This window comes from Rhea americana, unplaced genomic scaffold (assembly GCF_003343005.1).
Source record: "Rhea americana isolate MKP2758 unplaced genomic scaffold, rheAme1 scaffold_64, whole genome shotgun sequence".
Lineage (NCBI taxonomy): Eukaryota > Metazoa > Chordata > Aves > Rheiformes > Rheidae > Rhea > Rhea americana.
The window spans coordinates 1,931,961-1,951,806 of record NW_028186801.1 but is presented as its reverse complement, the minus strand read 5'-3'; the positions used below and the strand labels follow the sequence as shown (position 1 = coordinate 1,951,806).

The 19,846-nt window shown below is 34.3% G+C and overlaps 1 protein-coding gene across 6 annotated transcripts in view; it reads right to left on the bottom strand.

Moving 5' to 3' along the window:
- Nucleotides 1–2,159: 2,159 nt before the first annotated feature.
- Nucleotides 2,160–19,846, bottom strand: part of CAPS2 (calcyphosine 2) — a 35,274-nt gene continuing 17,587 nt past the window's right edge. For 5 of the 6 annotated variants that reach the window (XM_085320503.1, XM_085320502.1, XM_085320504.1 and 2 more), the window contains 8 exons: nt 19,366–19,461; nt 19,167–19,260; nt 17,007–17,122; nt 10,872–10,948; nt 9,108–9,262; nt 8,072–8,191; nt 6,899–6,995; nt 3,342–5,297 (listed from right to left, as the gene is read on the bottom strand). In XM_085320503.1, coding sequence (XP_085176629.1) covers nt 5,122–5,297; nt 6,899–6,995; nt 8,072–8,191; nt 9,108–9,262; nt 10,872–10,948; nt 17,007–17,122; nt 19,167–19,260; nt 19,366–19,461 — 931 coding nt within the window. In that variant the 3' untranslated portion in view covers nt 3,342–5,121. Of the gene's footprint in view, nt 3,022–3,341; nt 5,298–6,898; nt 6,996–8,071; nt 8,192–9,107; nt 9,263–10,871; nt 10,949–17,006; nt 17,123–19,166; nt 19,261–19,365; nt 19,462–19,846 lie in introns of those variants that run through there. The other variant, XM_085320505.1, reaches the window with a different exon arrangement.

The following is a 19,846-nucleotide window of genomic DNA, read 5'->3' as shown; positions in this document are numbered from 1 at the left end:
CATAAGCTATTACAGGGGGGTATGGAAGAAACCCAGCATCACAGCAGTTGTCAGAGCGCCCGGCAGCAAGGTAAGCAGATAGCCACACTGGGACTGAAGTAGGTCCCTTTGCCTYTCCCAGTCACAAAACTGGCCCTTCTCACCAGCACCTGTATTGTTCTGCCTTCTGATCTCAGAGAGCAGATCTTTATGATTATTTACAGCACCTAGAGGAGATTGCCAGTGTCATGTTCTTACAGAAGCCTCATTAGTAAGATACCTAGTCAGTACAGCTTCTGTCATTTTTTTCTAGCTTTTCCAGAGCCTCCAGGTTCCCCTCTTACTCTCTTCTCCTTCCAAAACTGAAGAGAGGGGAGGGAAAAGGGGAGAAAGGGAGAACCTAAGTTCAAAATACACCACCAAGAAGAAGATTCTAAACTTTTAAAACTCTTTCATGAGAACACAGACTATGAAAAATCAAACCACAAAAAAATAACGATTACTTTCTTATTTTGAAAATGCTGCTCTGGGATGCTGGACATATGAAATCCTCTGCAGGGCACAGACATGAAAGTTTCTATGCACAAATCCAACAAATTCCATCCAACCTACAAGAGTGAGGAGTAACTCAGAACACAAGAATTCAGATTCAGTAAATTCTAAACAAATACAACAGATACTATAACAAACATTAAATACACTGTAATAAACAGATGACTTTTTTCCTTCTAACCTCTTTCTTTAAGCCTCTTTCCCCTCAATCACAGAAGAACATGCAACAAAAATACAGAAGCCACAAAACAAAATTTAGAAAAATCTCATAGGGTTATCATGCAGGTGCCTTCTTGACACATTTTGTTCCTAAGTACTTTCCAGTTCAGGTAGTATTTTTAAAAGTTTTCTGTGGAAAAAATAGCCTAAATAGGTCTGGAAGAAGTGACACTTCCTTTTTCATGACTAGAGATGCCTCACAAGAGACTCCTCCTGACTCAGCTTCTCAAAGACCACAAGGTTAATAATGTGTAAAGCAAGTATGGGATTGTGTAAGCCCCTAAATTCATGAATAAAAGGGAAATTAGGAATAAATAATTGTTTGAATAATTTCCAGAAAAAAATTATGTGATTTTCTACCTTCCCTCTTTTTGCTACAGAATCTTACCTTATTTTGTCTTTGTATGGACTTGACCAACATACRAAATCAGTTCTAGATTTCCCCTTAGACTAGAGATAGCCTGTTCAAAAATAAAGAAAAGCTAAACAGCACCTCAGTACACACAGATTTTGGTAGCTGTATTTTTTATTTCTTTCTGGGCCCAAAAGACTCAAAAAAATTTCACCAGCTGGCAGTGACTTACATGAGAAAGATAGGTTTGTGTGCTGTGTGAATCAGTAATACTTACTCTTACCAATACAGCTATACCAAACTAGTTTACCCATAAGTTTTATCAAAATTGTGACATCTAGATCAGGATGCCATCTTTCCATTAGCTGACAAAGTGGAGCTTCTGCATGTTTGTACATGTGCTTGTGTTTTGTTTTTAAAAATATTCTTAAACATTCCAGCTACGCTGCAGAAGAGAAAATACACTTGCCAATGCATATTCATTTCATGAAGTGGTCATAGCCCTCAAGAACGAAGAGTTGCATTGCTTCATTGATTTCTACTCGTCTTCTGGTATATGTGAATATAATAGGGCAAAATGTTTGTGGTGTACTGTACTACTTATAGTCTTAATTATAGCAAGTTACTAAGACTTTTTAGTGGCAGTATAACTTAGGGCAGTATGAAAACACAAACTTGTCTTATTAAACACTAAGTTTCAGAGAAGTGAGACAGCTTCTCTGACAGAGCACTACTTCTAACTGAGAACATGTTCTAATTCCAAAAAACTTGGGCAATACTGAGGAAGGTAGCAAATATAGAAGATTACATTTGTCTGAAACATATTTAAAGGCAGTAAATCCCAGCAGACACCTCCARAAAGCTTTAAAGCACTATAAAGTATTGATCAACAGAAAAGGATTCAAGTTCATCAGATGACTTAAAATTAAATAAAAGCAAATCAGAACAGAAATATAGCACCGAGACCACTGATGCTGAAAACAAAAAGTCTTGACAGCTGCCGTTCTTATAGTTGGATGGCAAAAGTGAACAGAACTCTCATGTACGAGACAGAAAGAATGGAGCATGACATCTGTTTATTWTCTCAGAGTGACTCAGCCATACAAACACTTTTCAAATATCTTCAAATAACAATTACAAATGCCTTAGATACTCAGTGAAAAAAGACAAAATATTGGAATTTACAAAAATTGCATAGGCACCATATTAGGAGTTCCTGCTGCAGTATTTGATTTCTAAAGAGGAATAATCTAGATTAAAATCTCCAGTACTGCCAAATTATAGTTTTCAACAGAGTTAATGAAACAAAACCCAGACATCAGAGACTGATGATGAATAGTTTCTGTGTTTTTCTACTAGTTAGGTAAGGATGGTGTGCTAACCTTAGGTAGACTTTGGTATGCTAGTCTTTGTCCTCTCCTGAGTTTAGACAAGGGTCAATAGCAAACAGATGCACAATGACTTTTAGGCACTTGTATAAATATTAAAAATTTACCATAGACGACATAGCTGATGGTTTGAAGTAACCACTAATGCATAACTGACCTTACAGTTAACAGAAGTCATATGCCCACTAGGTTTCACAGAAGTAGGAAGTACCTTCCTGCATTTTTAGGCACTTTTTATTTAAGTCTGACTTTTAGAATTTATCCTAGATTACCCTGCTAGGGATCCATCTTCAGATGAAGGGGAAAAAAATGCATGACTATCAAAGCTATGGMAGTAATATTCACTTAAAAGCACTTCATTTTTGTGATAAGAACAAAACTAAAAGAACATTAATTTGCAACAGATACTGCCTCTGCTGGTAAGTAGACCTACAAAGGATACATCCAGTTGTTAYCATTTTTTCCATCCATAGGGTAATGTAATGCTTCCTAAGAACATCACCAGGGAGATCTTCTTGCAATAGAGTCCTCCTTCATATTGAAGAGAAATTTAAATGAGTTTCAAATTTGAAAGCTACACTGAAATGCAAAAGCAGCACTGGGCATATCTTAATTATGTAGTAAAAACATACAGGTAGGAGCAAATTATTACCTGAGCAAACAAGTAGAACTTCATTTCCAATTTGACTTTTTTTTAAAAAAAAAAGTCAGGTTTTCCAGCAAAATATTTTTGAACTCACTATTGTAAGATAAATACCAGTAAATCATCCCCAAATCACTATCAAATTCATTAAATTGAGTTGCAACTTTATGTACTGGTACAACTGGTACTTTATGTACTGGTACTGGTACAACTCTCATAAGTGAGTAACTCTAACAGAGCAGACAATTCTTTGAAAGACTGATAAAAATGTCTTGGTATTCTCCAATTATTTGAACAGACACAATAAGAAACAGATCCCCATAAAACTAGCTGCAGGTGGATTTCTCAGAATCATTAATTTCTTGAACCCTCATTAACATCTTTTCAGTAAGAAAAATTCCAGCAGAAACAACAAGTAAGGAAATGTTAATGAGCTGCATCACAATTTTCACTTTACAGTAAGCATTGGCAGGATTTGTCTTCTTCTGACAAGACTTAGCATATAGACCTGTGTGACACCAGAAGAACTGAAAAGAGTCCCTCATTTGACAATTTGGAGAGGAAACTGCAATGCTAGCTACAAGCAAGGACATGGTACAAACAAACTGATAATCAAAAGACAACAATGCACAAGTTATTAAAACAAGGTAAGAAAATACTATTATCTAAAAAAAGCAAGGCACTCAGAGGGAACCAAAGCCTCATTTCAGCTCTGACCTTAAACTCCCATGGAACAGAAATTCTGTCTCAGAGGAACATTCTGTCAGCCACGGGCTATATATTCAAAACGTAGTCAGACAAGCATGGAGAAAACTATTATATTTTAATTGCATAGGCTCAAGAAATGCAGTTCAATATACAGTTAATTTTGGTGACAGGCATACAGAAACTAAAGGCTATCAAAATATATAGAAAATTAATGATACGTATTTTTTATAGTCCTTAACACAATGAACCTTACAGAATTAACAAGATTTATTACACTGAAAGGCATATCTGGCTGAACATTTGAAGTAGCAAGGAATATCTTACTTCATGGTTTAATTTTTGTTGTGATAGAGGTGAAGCTTTTTATACTTTTCTGTTTTATAGGTTCAGAGTAGATATGAAATTCTATACATCAGTTTTGCTAAAGGATACCATTGCTTGCTAAAGGATACCATTGCTTAGTTTTAGATAAAATAATAGCAGTAAAATATACAGAAAGAGATATTTAAATTTTGCTTTCAAAAAAAAACTTAGCAAAATAAAAAGTGCATCACAAAATCTATTTGCAATGAAAGGCTGCACAGTATACCCAGACTGTATTCACAAGATTCTTATTAAAATCTTTGGGATTCAGTGCTCAGCTTTGGATGCCTGACCAAGATGCGTATATACAATCAGCAGAGGTGGTCTGCATACTAGTCTAAAAGCTAATTGGTGTGAATTTCTCTACATTTKCAGTAGTGCAGATATCCTCAAAATTGGAGGATGATCTGCTCTCTTTCAGGCTAAGCACCACCATAAGAAACAAGAAACGAAAAGAATGTTATCAGAACAAATGTATTATAAGCAGAAAATACTGAAAAAAGCTCTCATTGGTATTTTTACAGTCAAATCTAAAAGTTTTCCACAACACATCGTAAAACTAAATTTTCTCTTATATGCACCCTTCATGTATTTTAGTATTCTAYTTTCCTGTTATTTTTAAAATAGGCTACTTTCTTCTAATATTAAATAAATGATGCCTTCTGTTAGGGGGAACAGCCTTTACTATTTCCAGTAAAAAGGAGTGAAGTATTTACATTTAGGAAGTATTTAGTTTAGCTCAAAGGATACTAAGCAACCCATTATTTATTATTCTAAAAGCACGTAAAATTTTCAGCCCTTGAAATCAATTTAAGACACTAATTGTGAAGTAGCACATGTCAAGACTAAATCCTCACTTATTTATTTTGCCCCTGGTTTATCATGCCTCTCTTTTCCTTTTTTTGACTTCTTCCACCCTAAACTCCCCAAGGGTTCCTTAAGATATTAACAAAATCATCATCTTCCATGATTCCAACACTTAATCCTTCATAGTAATCTTCAAACTCAGAGTAGGATACTTCATTAGGATTGCTGCAGGAATCTCCTAGTGTTTCTAGAAATGATGATTTAATTTCTTCTTCTGTAGCTTTGCCTGTGAAAGTATTTTTTTCATTAAATGTATTTTCAAGAGCAGTGAATAAATAGCATTCAGTATATTTCAAGAAATAAACTTTTCACTTTAAGCTTACATTCTTTTCTTGAACAAGTTAAAATATTTTGAATCCACTGAAGCGAAAGTCATTGGCTCACTTAGTACCAACTGCAGAACTGATATTACTTTAACAGCACGTGATAGCATTAAATATCAGTAAAAAACATGATACCACAGTCAATTTAAATAGATTACAAAATTAGGAAGATTTTTCTTCCAATGATAAAGAACTGGATGGTGCATTCCTAAATTTTGGTAATTTAGAAGTAATCTTTATAACAAAGCATACGCTTAATGCGAAACAAGTTTAAAGCTCTAGAAAAATCTTAAGACCGGAACTGACATTCGAGCAGTGTTCTGGAAGTGACATTTGTGTCTTCTAGTGACTTCATAAAGATTATATTTGAGATTATATGACATTAAGAAGGAGTTTTATATTTGCAGTTCTTATCCTTTGGAAAATATCAATTTCAATGAATTACTGTCCTCGCTGTTACAACATGACTCTGTTGATTTCAACTATATTCACCATTGCAGTACATGCTTCTAACAGAAGCATGTTTTTAAGGTCTACCGTCCTTGCTCAATAGCAACTGTGACATTTCTGAGATTATTTCCATTTACTGTCTATGCAATCATTGAGTTCTCTCTGGCTAGATTTTTAGGAACAAGACAGAAAAAAATATTCTGACAAATAGGATGAAAAGTTATTTGAATTTACTGAACTCTCAGTTCTGAAGGTGGAGGGAAAAATGGATGGTGGTCCAAAGAGGTGAATTACAGAGAACTAGAATCACAAAGATTTTCCTCTGTCCATGCTACTATGTGTCTCCACGTGTTACCATTAAAATCACTGGCAATACGGAAAACATCCTCCCTTCTGCAGGTAAGGAAAGGAAAAGGCACCAGGGAGACTTTCACAAATACTAATTTGATACACAGAAATGTTATTTTAGAAACTAACCTACAAAGATTTAAATGCCTATTTTTTCAATGGCTGAAATTGAACCTTTTTGAGAGCCCTGAAAACAATAACGAAGATATCAACATTTCTTCTATAAGGGATGACAACCTACGTCCTAGAAATAAATGAATAATTTATTTAGAAACTCAAGTACCAGTTATATTTAGTGACAATTGGAAATCTTGCATGCTTTGAAGAAAAACAGTAATACGAAAAAGTTTCTCCTCCAAAGTGAAAATTAATAACATCATGTGTGTCACTGATTACTTGCATGCAAAAGTTGAGATGCAACTACTTAAATACAGTCCTATATGGGTAGGGAAAGAAATCTAATCTGCGTAAATGAAGTATTTGTAGCTCGAGAAAAAGCAAGTATTAAAACTGTGTACATGAACTACATTACAATTTACAGTCATGTACCAGATAGACACATTATAGATGATCAGAGGAAAAAAAAAAACAGCTTTTGTTAACATCTCCAATCTAAGCCAATAAAACCCAGATTATATTTAYACCAAATAGGTTCTGGATCCAGTATCTCTACTTACAAGTTGACTTTTTTTAAAATGAGAATTACCTGCCAGTACTAGAGGGTGTTTCTTTGCACAGTAACATTTTCTGATGTCTACCATAGGTACACTCCCAGTTTTGTTGAAATCTAGTTTCATATAGGCCTAAAMAAGGGGGAAAAAAAAGCAGGCAAAGAATTTAATAATATATGCTAAATATACTTAACTACATATCAACTAAATATCACAGATATTTAGATCCACGCAATGCATCGGATCAACTTATCTACTTTATATATAAGCAAATTTAATCTGCCATTATAGTCAGTGGATACTAGAAAGTGATTCTAGAATATGGAATCTGATAATTATTTTATCTCAACAACTTTCACATAAAATGCCACCTAACAAACTCAAAAAAGTTGTCTTTTCTCTCCCCAAAATGTCTAGCTTATCCTTAGAATCCGAAGTTAGGCTACTTCCTTTCTGCATCCTCCAGTTACAATGACTCTTAGGTCATTCTGATAAATAGGAAAGCCTCAATACTGCTAACAGCAGTCTCATTTTTATTTCAGCAGTTTTGCTCAAATGTACACTTAATACATAAAGTAGGAGAGTCAGACCCTCAGCAATTAGAAATATGAAAATATATGGGTTTTTTTCCTGATCTTCATGATACCCAGTCACCATAATATTGGCTAGTTTGTAATCAATGTTTCATACTACAGATGGCTCCACATTACATTACCAGCCCCTCTGTCGATCCAGTTTTGAGATTCACACATAACAAATGCTATTTCAACTATAAAATGTCTCACTAATACAGCTTCTCTACGTGTAGGTAGGTCTCAAAGAAGGCAAGTATTATTTCCTCATTTCACACATTGAGGAAAAAATATGCACAGAGATAGTGATCTGTCCAAAATCAAGCAATCAGACTTCTGGAAGAGATAGTTTCACACAGCCAAATGTTTACACACTAGACTGAACAGTGAGAACAGGCACATACACTCAAACTCAAAATAATTAAACATTTAATTCTAAATTGCAGAGTTCAAAATTAACTAATTTAACGACAGAACAATGTGTAGTCTTCTAATCTACATTTATTTTAATAAATTTATCTGACAGCTTAAAGAGTTGATTAGAGGCACAACTTAAGAAAAATTAAAACATCATGAATAACTAACTCCAAAGTTAGACTGCAAAATATCTACACTCAGTATCTGCCAAAAACTTACTTTTCTTACAAATGCTTTCCGATACTCATTCATTTCTCCAACTATGGCACGAATAAATTCCCCATAGTCAACTTTATCAGTCTTGCTATGATCAAGAATAAGCCATAAGGATTTGAAGTCCTGTAATTTAAAAGTAATTTCCCAATGTTAATTCTTATAAAATACATGTGAACCTAACTATTGGGGTATTACTGCACTGTGAAGAAAATGCAGAACACTATTTTTATTTTTAGGTAAGACAAAATTCATTGCATTTAAAATAAAAGACATACTACAGCTGTAGAGATAAAACTTGACTAATGAAATAAATACAATTTTTTTTTTAAACAAGCCCATCACTTGCAGTTATTGTAGGTGGAAAAAAAAAAAAAAAAAAAAAAAAAAAAAAAAAAAAAAAAAAAAAAAAAAAAAAAAAAGATTTCCACTCAAAGATGGTGCAACATTGACAACTCCTATTAAATTCAAAAGCTATGCCACTACCACTTAAGAGAAAAAAAAAATCCTAGTTCTTCTCTGATATTAACGCAAGGCAGCAAAGTTCTATAAAATTTTTCTCAACAATGGAACCAAATAAATCTTGATGTCTTTACTGTGTCCAAGAACAAAGCAATAACATCTTCACAAACAACTTCCAAATCCAAATTGGCTCAAAGATTTGCCAAAATAACGCAAGTTATTAAGGGTCACTGATGACCGTAAAAAAGTATAACGTTATCTGCAGTTTTGCTAATTATGGGTAATTTTTTACAATGCAATGTATAAATGTTAACAAAATTACTGTCATGTAAGTTAAAAGCAACTTAAAGGAGAAAGAAAATAGCATCATATTAATTATTTTAAAATGGCCAAAAAAGACAAAAATGGATCACAATCCCACTTGTTTCTTCCTAACACAAGACTGTGCAAAAGTAAATTTTTTTAATTTCACATAGGATTGAATACAAAAATATCAACACACCACAAAGTTAAGAAAATAAAATAAAAAACCCACAAAWCCTTGCATATGTAGTTATTAAGCAGTTTCAGCTAGACTTACCCCTTCAGGGACTTCCAAATGGAATAATTTTAGAGCTTCCTTAAAGTCTGCCTGAGAGAGAAATCCATTTCTGCTCTTGTCTATTTGTCGGAAATACTTGCCTAAACCTGTAACAACACGAACTCCTCTTTTCCTTAGTGTCTCTCTGAGCATACCTGAGAATCCAGATAACAAAATACTTACATAAAGTTGGCCACATATTTTGTAGATGATTTAAAATAAAACAAAACTACAACTACTTATGACTACTAGTTAAAATGATACATCCAGGCTTGCTCACTTTTGAGGGGAAAATGTCAGTTCAAAACGGAACTCAGTTGCTCAACATTTGAAGTCATATTGAAGTTCATAGAAGCCATATGAAGAACAGCAACATCTGACAAACCATTATAAAGGCCACACAAGCAAAGGAAGAACGTTTTTCACTCTACGTATGCTCAAACTAAAAAACTGCTTAATTCCACTAGAAATGATTACATATCATCATTCAACATAGAAAGCAATATACCAACATCACCCTACGGCAATACAAACTTTTGATTGTGGGACACAGAATTGCTCATTCACTGTACAGAAATGTTAAACAAATGTGGAAACAAGAACAAATACAAGTGATTCAGCAAAATTTTTCCAAAAAATATCCACAAAACTATTTATACGGTAAAAATGATGGTGGTATCAAAATCTCTAGGTAGTAGGCAGGCTTTACGGGTGTCCAAATTTCTGAATATACTCTGTTAATGCAAGTCATCTGCTATTATCCTACTATTTTTTCAAACTACTAATATTTACAGTTATAAATCAAAATGTGGGAGTTGTTTCCAGTAAAAGATCACACTCAGCATGTTAAAATAGGTCATAATGTAACCTTCTTGCAGGCCACATCAGCAAATGTTAGATACAATCAGATAATCGCAAAAATCAATGTGCATGTATGANAAAAAAAAAAAGGAAGAAGATAAAAACTTTCCCCAATTTATTAGTCAATGATTTTTTTAAGTAAATGTCAAAGCAGATTTTAGTTCTAAGACTACATAAAAAAAAAAAAAGGTTTAGCTAATGACAGCAAATATTTGAACAATTCAGGAGCTGGTCAAATTCAACAGTTTTTGCATATTGTCTTTGTAATCTCTGATCAACAACAGTGTACAAATATCTTTCTATAATTTTAAATACAAAGATATGCCCTTGTCCAAAAAGCTGTAGGTAACAACCTGGTAAAATTTAGTTACGTATTCCAGCATATACTAATCGATATATACTCACATATTAGTTAACTCAATATTATAGACTATGAAAAATATCAACTTTTCAATATTCTGAAATACCTTTAGACAGTTCTTTTGATGATTAACATAATATTACAAAATTAACTGAAGAAATGGGATGGTATTTGGTACATTTTGCCAGTAATTTTTAAAACAGTGCCAATTTAACACAAAATCAGTGCCACGCTTTAGTATATTTTTAGAGTAATGTTTTATTGATTACGTTCATAATTATTCTGTACAATTTCTACGATCTCTTGCTAGACTTCTTATTTAAAGAAAGAAAATTAAAAGGTGTATTTATGAGTGGATGCAATATTCTTGTGAATGTTTTATTCTGATATCAGATTCCAGTAATAATCATGTTAACTGAAAAATCTAATTTCTGTTTAATTTCATTTATACAAATAAAATCCTTAAAATGTCACTACTGTTCTTTGTGTTGAGCTATAAACAGAAAGAAATTAAAATTAAGTGGGTTTTAATAGATACAAACCTTGGATCTTCCTGAAAACTTTGCTGTCATCAGTCTCTGGCCTGTCAAATTCTTGCTCGAGTTCCACAGAAGTAGCTCTAAAATAGTCAAAATTTATACTGATTGGTGGATATACATGTAATGTTACTGAATTAAAAAAGTAGTAAAAAATTTTTGARCTTCAAATTTAATTCTTATGGTACCCTTACAAGCATAGTATCCAACTGCTTTAGTTTGTGGCCCATACAGAAGTCATTGCTCAGTAGTTGCAGATATGCAGAAATTCTTGTCTGACAATATTCTATTAGCACCTCCTCTRCTAATTCATTAATCATAGATCATTCCTCGTGTGTGTAAAATCTCCAGAACCAAATTTCAAGATTAAGTCCCACTCTTCAAGCTAATACCACCAGAAATTTGTTAACCAGTAACATTTATTTAAGAACAGGAAAAGAAACCTCTCTTTAGAAAAGAAATTTCAAAACTATATAATTTGCGTTTGGAATCTCTACTTTCCTAGCAAGCTAGTTAAATGCTAAGTGAAACTGCTAACCGAAAGAAAACAATTAAGTAACTTCCCCCCCGCCCCCCATCTGTTTCATGTCTTAGCTCCTCATTCATCACTAATGGGACACAAGGACAAAAAGACTAACATTGTTATAAGCCAGACAGAAGAAGGGTAGAATAAGTTGTTTTCCATAATGCAGACCAAGAATAGTATCACTTAATGGACACTGGGGACCAATTCAGCAACATACCCCTACTAAAGAATACCTCAGCAGAGGGATAGAATTATTTAAAATTTTCCCTTAGTGTTCAGATATTCCATACGTCACCAAATCCTTACAGGCAGGAAAGGTTCTGATTCACCTTACTGAGGTAAGCCCTGAACCAAGGAGGAAGTGTTCTGGACACAATCCATCAGTGGCATGCAAGAGTAGTAAAAGAGAATTCCAGATCTTTTAATTGCCATGACACACCTTCTCCAGGCAACCTACAAACAGCTCCCATGAAAAACTCCCAGAAATCTGCTAAACAAGAAGTATGAAAAGTCTGCCAGCTGAAGGAGAAACTGTTCAGAAAGGGAACAGACATTATATTGACAGAAGTCTGGAGGTACCTGAGGAGTTCTCAGGTATGAAGACTTTAAGCAAGACAAACACGCATGTAGGCTAATTATTGTTGAAAAATGCCTTTCTCTACTTTGTTCCTGTAACACAATACAATGTACTTTTAAGAAGACTATAATGAACAAATCATAGACTTCTAAAAGATAAAAATGCTTGAAAAAAGTTGATGAATTCCCAAAAATGCAAAATGGGAGTCTCACACATACGCACACAAAAATCTTGTGAGATAGCACAGAAAAACTTCAAGAGAACAAAGGTACTACAAGTTCTGGTTTGGGGCACATACTGCATACACTTCAAATGCATCTTGAGAAACATGTATTTCCTCCACAATCTTTGAACTAAATATTAATGACTAGACAAAATAGTGACAAGATGATCAGACAAAAAATAGGAAATGAATTAACTTTAAAACTAAAAGGCTTGTGAGCACTTGTGTGACTGCTGTTAGCAATCTTGGGAAACAATGGAAACAAATGTGTCTAAACATAGAGTTTTTCTTTTAATACCCTGTTAAACAACACACTGTTCAGAGTCTGACTGATTTTAACATCTGATGATATTTAGAATATGAGACTAATAGGGTGTCAAAAGAATGACAGTAAACTTGCCRTTCAGTTTTCTATTTGTTACAGGACTTTATTCAGCCATTTTCAAGAAATGTTAACAAAGGTGAAATCTTCAAGAAAAGATCTACTTAAACACTGATGCCATTTCAACTGGACATTGCACAGATATCTTCCTCAAAAAAGAAATGTCTCAAATCAATGTCTCAATAGATCAATTTCTTTAAGTGTGTCCATGTAATCAAAAAGTAGTGATAATGTGAATGTTAAAACCGTATTTAATACTATTTTAAGTGTCCACACTGCTAACTGTAAGTTATACAGATCCACAGGAAAAAAAACCACACACACACACACACACACACACACACACACACTCCCTCCCCCCAACTTTTCTTAGTTCAGGTGTTTGAGTGCAGATTTGGAGGGAAGACGACACCTTCTGAAAAAAAAACACAAAGAAGTCTTAACTACTGAGTTTAAGGTACTAGTAAAGCACACAAGTCTTTTCTTGCACTGGAGACTAAACAGAACACTTCTAGCTTCAATTAAAGCCTGATTTGGAAAATACATAAGCCTTCTCATTTCAATACAAGCTAATAAAAAGAAGAAAGATACGCATTTTTCCATGATACTATGTTTTGCATCTTTTTCTAAAGAAAGCAGTATTAGTTACAATTACAGACATAGAATCCAACTCAAAGACTTCTGAGGTCATTTCWATTTGCTGTCATTCATATAGGCAAACTGTAGGTCTGTCAAAATAAACAAAAATAATACTCAGAGCTGTCAGAAAAAGGTTTATTTTCTAGGTATGACTGTTCTGGCAAGAAACACCAGCAATCCTATAGACCTAAAACTGGATCAGCATGTCTTACACAGGGTCTAGGAATTATATCTAGGAATTATATTTAAAAATTTGTGTTTTGTCTGGCAAGTTGTTCACTTCTCAGGAGTTTTTAGGATACATTTCTAGCAACACCACTCAGAAATTGTTATAATGCTTGATTCAATAAAAGACCATACTATAGAAGAACTTACTAGAATAAAAAAAGTTCACTAATTACTTTATTCAGAGGAGGAATGCAGAGACACAAGCACTACTGCCAACTTAATGCTGCTTGCTCATTTGCGCCTTGCCATGGAGTACTTTCTTCTGTTTTCTGAGGCCAAAGATTTCCTCTCTGCTATCTATGAAGGATTTTTCACCTATTTGAGCAACTCCCAATATGCAGTTCAGAAGCYTGGCTAACTCAAATCCCGTAAATCTATGGGAAGAAAGAGTTAACAACCAGTAAGAGAAAATGACTCGCCCTCTCTAAAACACATCTAAAATACAAGGGATTCATGATCTGTGATGGCAGGGCATAGGACCTCCTGAAAACCTGCAACAGACTATCTGAKCAGGATTCTCTGTGATTGCAGCAACGGGGGGACAAGGACTCGCTTTAATAGTTTTGTACCAGAGAAAGCAGATAGTTCAATTTCAATAATCTCTGGTCTCAGAAAAGACAGTCAGACTTTCTACAAAAATCTAAGAGAACATACTTTAACTTGAGAGAGAATAAAAAAGCAGCAATTTGTAGCAGAAAATCCAGACCTGAATTACGACTTGAAGAGCAGGTCATGATTCTGAAGCCTTTAGAGATAATATTCAATCAACTCCAAACTCTACAGGTACCAGATTAGCAAATGAAGTTGTGTAACAAAATGATATGCTTCAGAGACGCAAAATCTTACATAAATGATCCAAAATTAAATTGTATTGTTTCCCATTTCATGGAAACATTGCAGGGAGAGAACAATTAACAGTAAGCATCATACAACTATATATTTCTATAAACCACTCAATTGAAATTTACTGTTTTATGGATTGTTAACTCACAATGGCTGCTTTGCAGAGTTTTCAGTGTAAAGGGACTGTACAGTGAATATCACTGTAAGAACAAGCTCCATGTATTTAAGCACTTGCAGAAAGAAAAGTTACATTATTCTAACTAAAGCTAATTCCTATTTCTAATTTTAGAAAGTATTTAACTATGGCTCTGTTATTGCTGTTCCTACTCTACAACTGGATTGGAATACCTGGCATATGAAGAGAGGCTCAGAGAGCTGGGACTGTTTAGCCTCAAGAAGAGAAACCTTCGGGTAGGATCTTACTATTCGATATAAATTCCTGCTTGCAGGGAGTAAAGAAAATGGAACCAGACTCTTTTCAGTAGTGCCTAGTCAAAGAACAAAAGGCAATGGGCATAAACTGACAAACAGGAAATCCTGTTTGAACTTAGGAAAAAAAAGAAGTTTTCACTCTGAGTGTGGTTGAACACTGGAACAAGACGCCCAGACTGTGGAGTCTCCATCCTCACAGATGATCAAAACCCAACTGGACACAGTCCTGATGTACCTGCTCTAGTTGACCCAGCTCTGAGCAAGGTGGGCTGGACTAGAGAATCTCTAGAGGTCCCTTCCAAACTCAGTCATTCTGTGATTCTATGAAAGTTTTATCTTGCAATATCTACTATAGCCTAACTCTTCATCAAACTTCAATTCACAAAGCTCCAACTGTATTTCCAATTCCGTTAAGTAACTTCCATGTTCAGAAAATGTAGTAATATAATAAATTTYCATATCAAAATGAAAATTTGGTATGAGATCCTGTGTTAAGAACCAGCGTATCAACAATAAAATCCAGACACCTCAGAGGAAGACACTGCATTTCCTAGACAGTTTACTTCTATATAGATATTAAGATGACAATATTATCTACAAAATGGTGCATACTCAAAGATCACCCATTCACTAATCATCTGAAAGAGTTCTAAGAAACTCCCATCTTTCAGACTATGAAAGAATCTAATTTACCAAAACCACTTCAAAAGAAAAATTACAGAAATACTGCTCCAAAGGAGCTTTTTGCTACATAAATGTATTCTCTTGAGCTGTATCAGCATCACACCTACATTCTGCTGATCATAAAAGAAAGGAAATGCACAAGGAGGAAATAATTTTCTCCCTATGACAACAGCCTGTCCTCTTGGGAAGAGCTATTTGCAGACATAGACCAGTTTTCTTTCAGTAGGAAAGAGAAAAGGAATAAAACAAAACAAAACAAAAAACCCACTAAGTTATATATCCCAGTGAAACACACTGGGATCACTCACATCTCACTATTAAAACGTTAAAAAATGCCCAAATCAGAAACTTCACTAACTGATGGTTTACTGTACCCACTAAAATTACAGTGATTCAGCAACAAGAGATGCACTTAAAACTATGTTCTTCATAGTTCTTTGCCACAGTAAACTATACTGATGATAACAGGGACATTCAGCCACAACAGTCAAACATTGTCAGTCATGTTAAATTAATGCAAATGGGGGTTGTAGAGATGCTAAGTGTTCATAAACTGTGACCTCCATATTTCTCTTGTAGGTGTTGTTAATTATAGCATGTAACAGAAAGAGAATTCTATTTCTTCCTCCTCTTTGTTTTCCCTCACTTGAAATAAGGAGGAGGAGAAAACTGGCAATTTATCAGTATTAACATCTTAATTCTAAAGACATATAATACCAAACAATATCAAATTACTAGGTATCAATACTAGCCCTGTGCACTCCCTACTCCAGCTCTCCCAACACTGATGGGCTGGATGATATGCAGTAGCAGAGATAATGTTATCAAGACTCATTTTCTTCTTCATCGGAAATGCAGAATTGGTGCTAGTGGCAAACATTACCCTCTGTCGCAGTAAGCAGCACACCTCTTTCCACCAAAATACTAAAGCTGCAATGTACAGAGAATCTCAGAGCCTTAGAAGAGTGGGTGAGAAAAGGCTCTGTTGGAACATTGGGTTCAGTACCCCAAAAGGGGCAAGAAGCAAATGCGATGATAAAGTAAGATGTAGTCTTCACATGTCAATATCTGGAGAATGACAATAAATGAAAAATAAATGGAAGGAGAAGATTAAAAGAGAGAGAGAGAGAGCGTGTGCATACAGTTGGGTGAGAGAACATGCACACGCTGAAGTCTTTCCCCCTACTTCTGTTCAAAAACTGTAACATTATCATGTCTGACTGTTTCATGTTCGTTTGAAACATAAGCGTCAAAAGACTCAGTGATACTGTTGATCACTTAAAAAATGACTTTTCCCAAATGCAGCACTTCAGTTCATCACGTAAAAATTTCAGTATATGACTTGTATATAAAAAAATCTGACTCCAAACACAGGGAAACAGAATAGTTTCATAATTAAATTAATTCTTAAAATTACCCCTTATCATTCTAACAAATTACTGAATTACCAAACATCCATTCACATCTATTATTTCTTCCCAACAACAACCTAAATATAGAATTTTTAACAGTATAAATAATATAATGAAGATCCAATTAAAAAAAAAACAACTAAACAAACTTTTTTGTAAGGGAGGAAGAGTAATTTGAAAAACAGCTGCACTTACTTTAGAAAATCCATAGCTGCTTCATCAATACTTGTCACACGAAGGGTGAGAACAGGGTTCTGCTTAACACTTTCTGGAAGATTATGATCAACACTTCGGAAAGTGAGGTTTGCTCCCTGAGGACAGAACATAATGAATCACAAGTCCATTATACATTTTGTAGAACAGGTTCTGCACCTGGATTTTTCTGGATTCCATAATGATGAAAGGAGAAGAAAAACAGAAAAGCAGAGCCAGGCTGTGAAGGAACAATGCTCTACAATCTCACATGCCCGAGCTGTGAATTAGGCCACAGTAGGCTCTTCTACTAGACAAATCGCTGTGTGAAAGGTAACAATTATCATCTTGGAGCCTGCAGCTGTTTTTTTTAGTGAAAAAAAAAAAGGAAGAATGCAGGATGTAGAAGGTGCTACACTGATTTAACAACAAACACCTTTCAAACAACAAGAAATCGTTCACAGCTATTTTGAACAACAGTAAGATTTGAGAGACACAAACAACTATAAAGTAGCCATTCCAAAGTTCAAATCGYTCATGCACTGTTTAAATATACGGTAATTCTTTAAAATTACCGTATTTCACTAATAAATCCTGGTAAAAATATACTAATAGTAATATACAGTTCCCAATATAGTCCCTTCTAAGTATTGATTTAGGTTTAGCTCAGTTGATTAGCACATGGTGCTGCTAATGCCAAGGTCACGGGTTCAGTCCCYGTTCGAGCTATGCTGAGGGTTTGACTCTGGAAGTCCCTTCCAACCTTGCGATTCTATGATTTTATTACAGATTCTCCTCTTCCCTCCAGGTTGAGGTCAGGGGACACCTTACATTTACTTCAACATTCAAAACGTTATTTGAGTTGGGAGAAGAAGGAAGAAAGGGAAGTGGAAGGAGAGAAAAAGCAGCAGACTAAWAGCAAGGAACCCTGAGAAGAATCACAGAAGCAGTAGTTCTAACTGTAATACCATGCAGGCTTCAGTTGTAAAGTCTCCAAAAACCACTAAGTAGTAAGTGAAAATCTGTCAGCCCCCTGGACTTTGAGAGGCAGTTGTATATCTTAATGTCAGCCCAGAAAAAACAGTTTGCAGATATGGGGATGTACAGATAAAACACTACTGCAAAGGCTATAAAATTCAGTAACAGTACGTTTTCTGGATGCCTTAAAAAGGTATCTCTATCCAGAACACATTTTAACCATTCCACTGCAAGTTGCAAACATATCAATAGCAACCATAAAAAAAAGTCTGAATAGTTGCAACCACCATACAGTAATTATTTAATCATGTAAACTCTTACATGGTAGCCAGATGTAAACAGTTAAGAGAAGGTAGGTGACTAGACAAAATACTTTAAAAACTAATGTTGTGTTCTTTTATTTTCATATTCAAATACATYATTTACTCTAAATTTAAGATTAGTAGGGGGATGGAAGGCTGAAAACTCAGTGGAAACATCTTCTACCTGAAAAACTGCTTAAGTCTTTATAAACCAGGAACATTTAACCCACAAATCCAGCAGTACAGATGATGCAATGTCATCTACATTCATTGATGAGATTAGCTGCTGGATGAAGTTTAGCCTAGTTTAAAATGCTCCATTTGATCAAGTCTTGACTTTAGATATTATATATTCAAATGATATTTCAAGCTAACAYGTTTTTGTAAAAGTTTCTTTTCAAAGCTATTTCTAAACAGCTGGTGGTAAATCTCCTCAAAGTTTAAGTTAAAACCTATTACTGTATAATTTTCTTAGGTTTAAATAAAACCTATTCAGTCATTCCTTAATGTTAAAAGTGTCAGCAGACCTTACAAAGATTATTAATTTTTAACAAATGCTTTAGTCTATTTCATCTTCAAAATCCTCCTGCCTGAGCTGTTAGTTTTGTCATGCTTTAAGGTCTAGAAATCCTTCACTGTCTGCAGCCTTATGCCCTCTAGTGGCAAAAATACAAACTATAGCTTAATCTGAAAACAAAAGCAGAATCGCTAAACATTCCAACAGCAAAATAATCCAGACTCCTGAAAATTTTAGGTGGGAAAAGCCCACTGAAATTAGTTGAAAGTCTTTCCCTTAATGCTAGAACACAATGTGCAATTCTAATATCTAGATATTATTTCAAAATCAACAATATTGACGTATGTTCCATAGAAGAATACTTACAGTATAGAAGTCACTAAGATCATACACTTTTCCCTTCTTTTGTCCTTGCTGGTGTTGATAAATTCCCTTCTGAATGAAAGGCAAGGCATTTGTTCTGTGAAATAATTGAAATCTGATCTTAAAACGATAGTTAAGCCTCTTAGATTTGTTGTAAAAGATAATGCAGTCCAAATAACCTTTTCAAAGTGACTTATCCTACCTATTTTTTCCAAATTGTCGAAATTCATAGACAGTAATGGATCTGTCATACATAAAAAAAAATCCAATCAACTCTCTACAAGCATCACGACCATTTCTAGAAGGAAAATTGAAAATAATCTTTAGATTTTTGCATTTATACAAATCAATTTCAACTCAAACAAAAATAGCACTTCTATTTTGAAATACATATTTTATGTCCAATKTCATTTATTGTGTAATCCTTTTCTTTGAAAGAGATACCTGACTCTGCTCACTGAAATACTGTGTAATTCAATCTGTAGATTTGGACACGTCTTGGTATTATAAAGAACAAATATTGAATTAAGAACCCCTTTCAAAACTGCATCTCAAGTATACCAATGTAATTTTCATTCATTAACTAAAAGATTAGCTAAAATCAAAATTCCTACATTCATTGTGATACATGAAGTGATGTGGTTGAATCCTCATCTGTGTCTATCAAGTAGAATATACAGCTC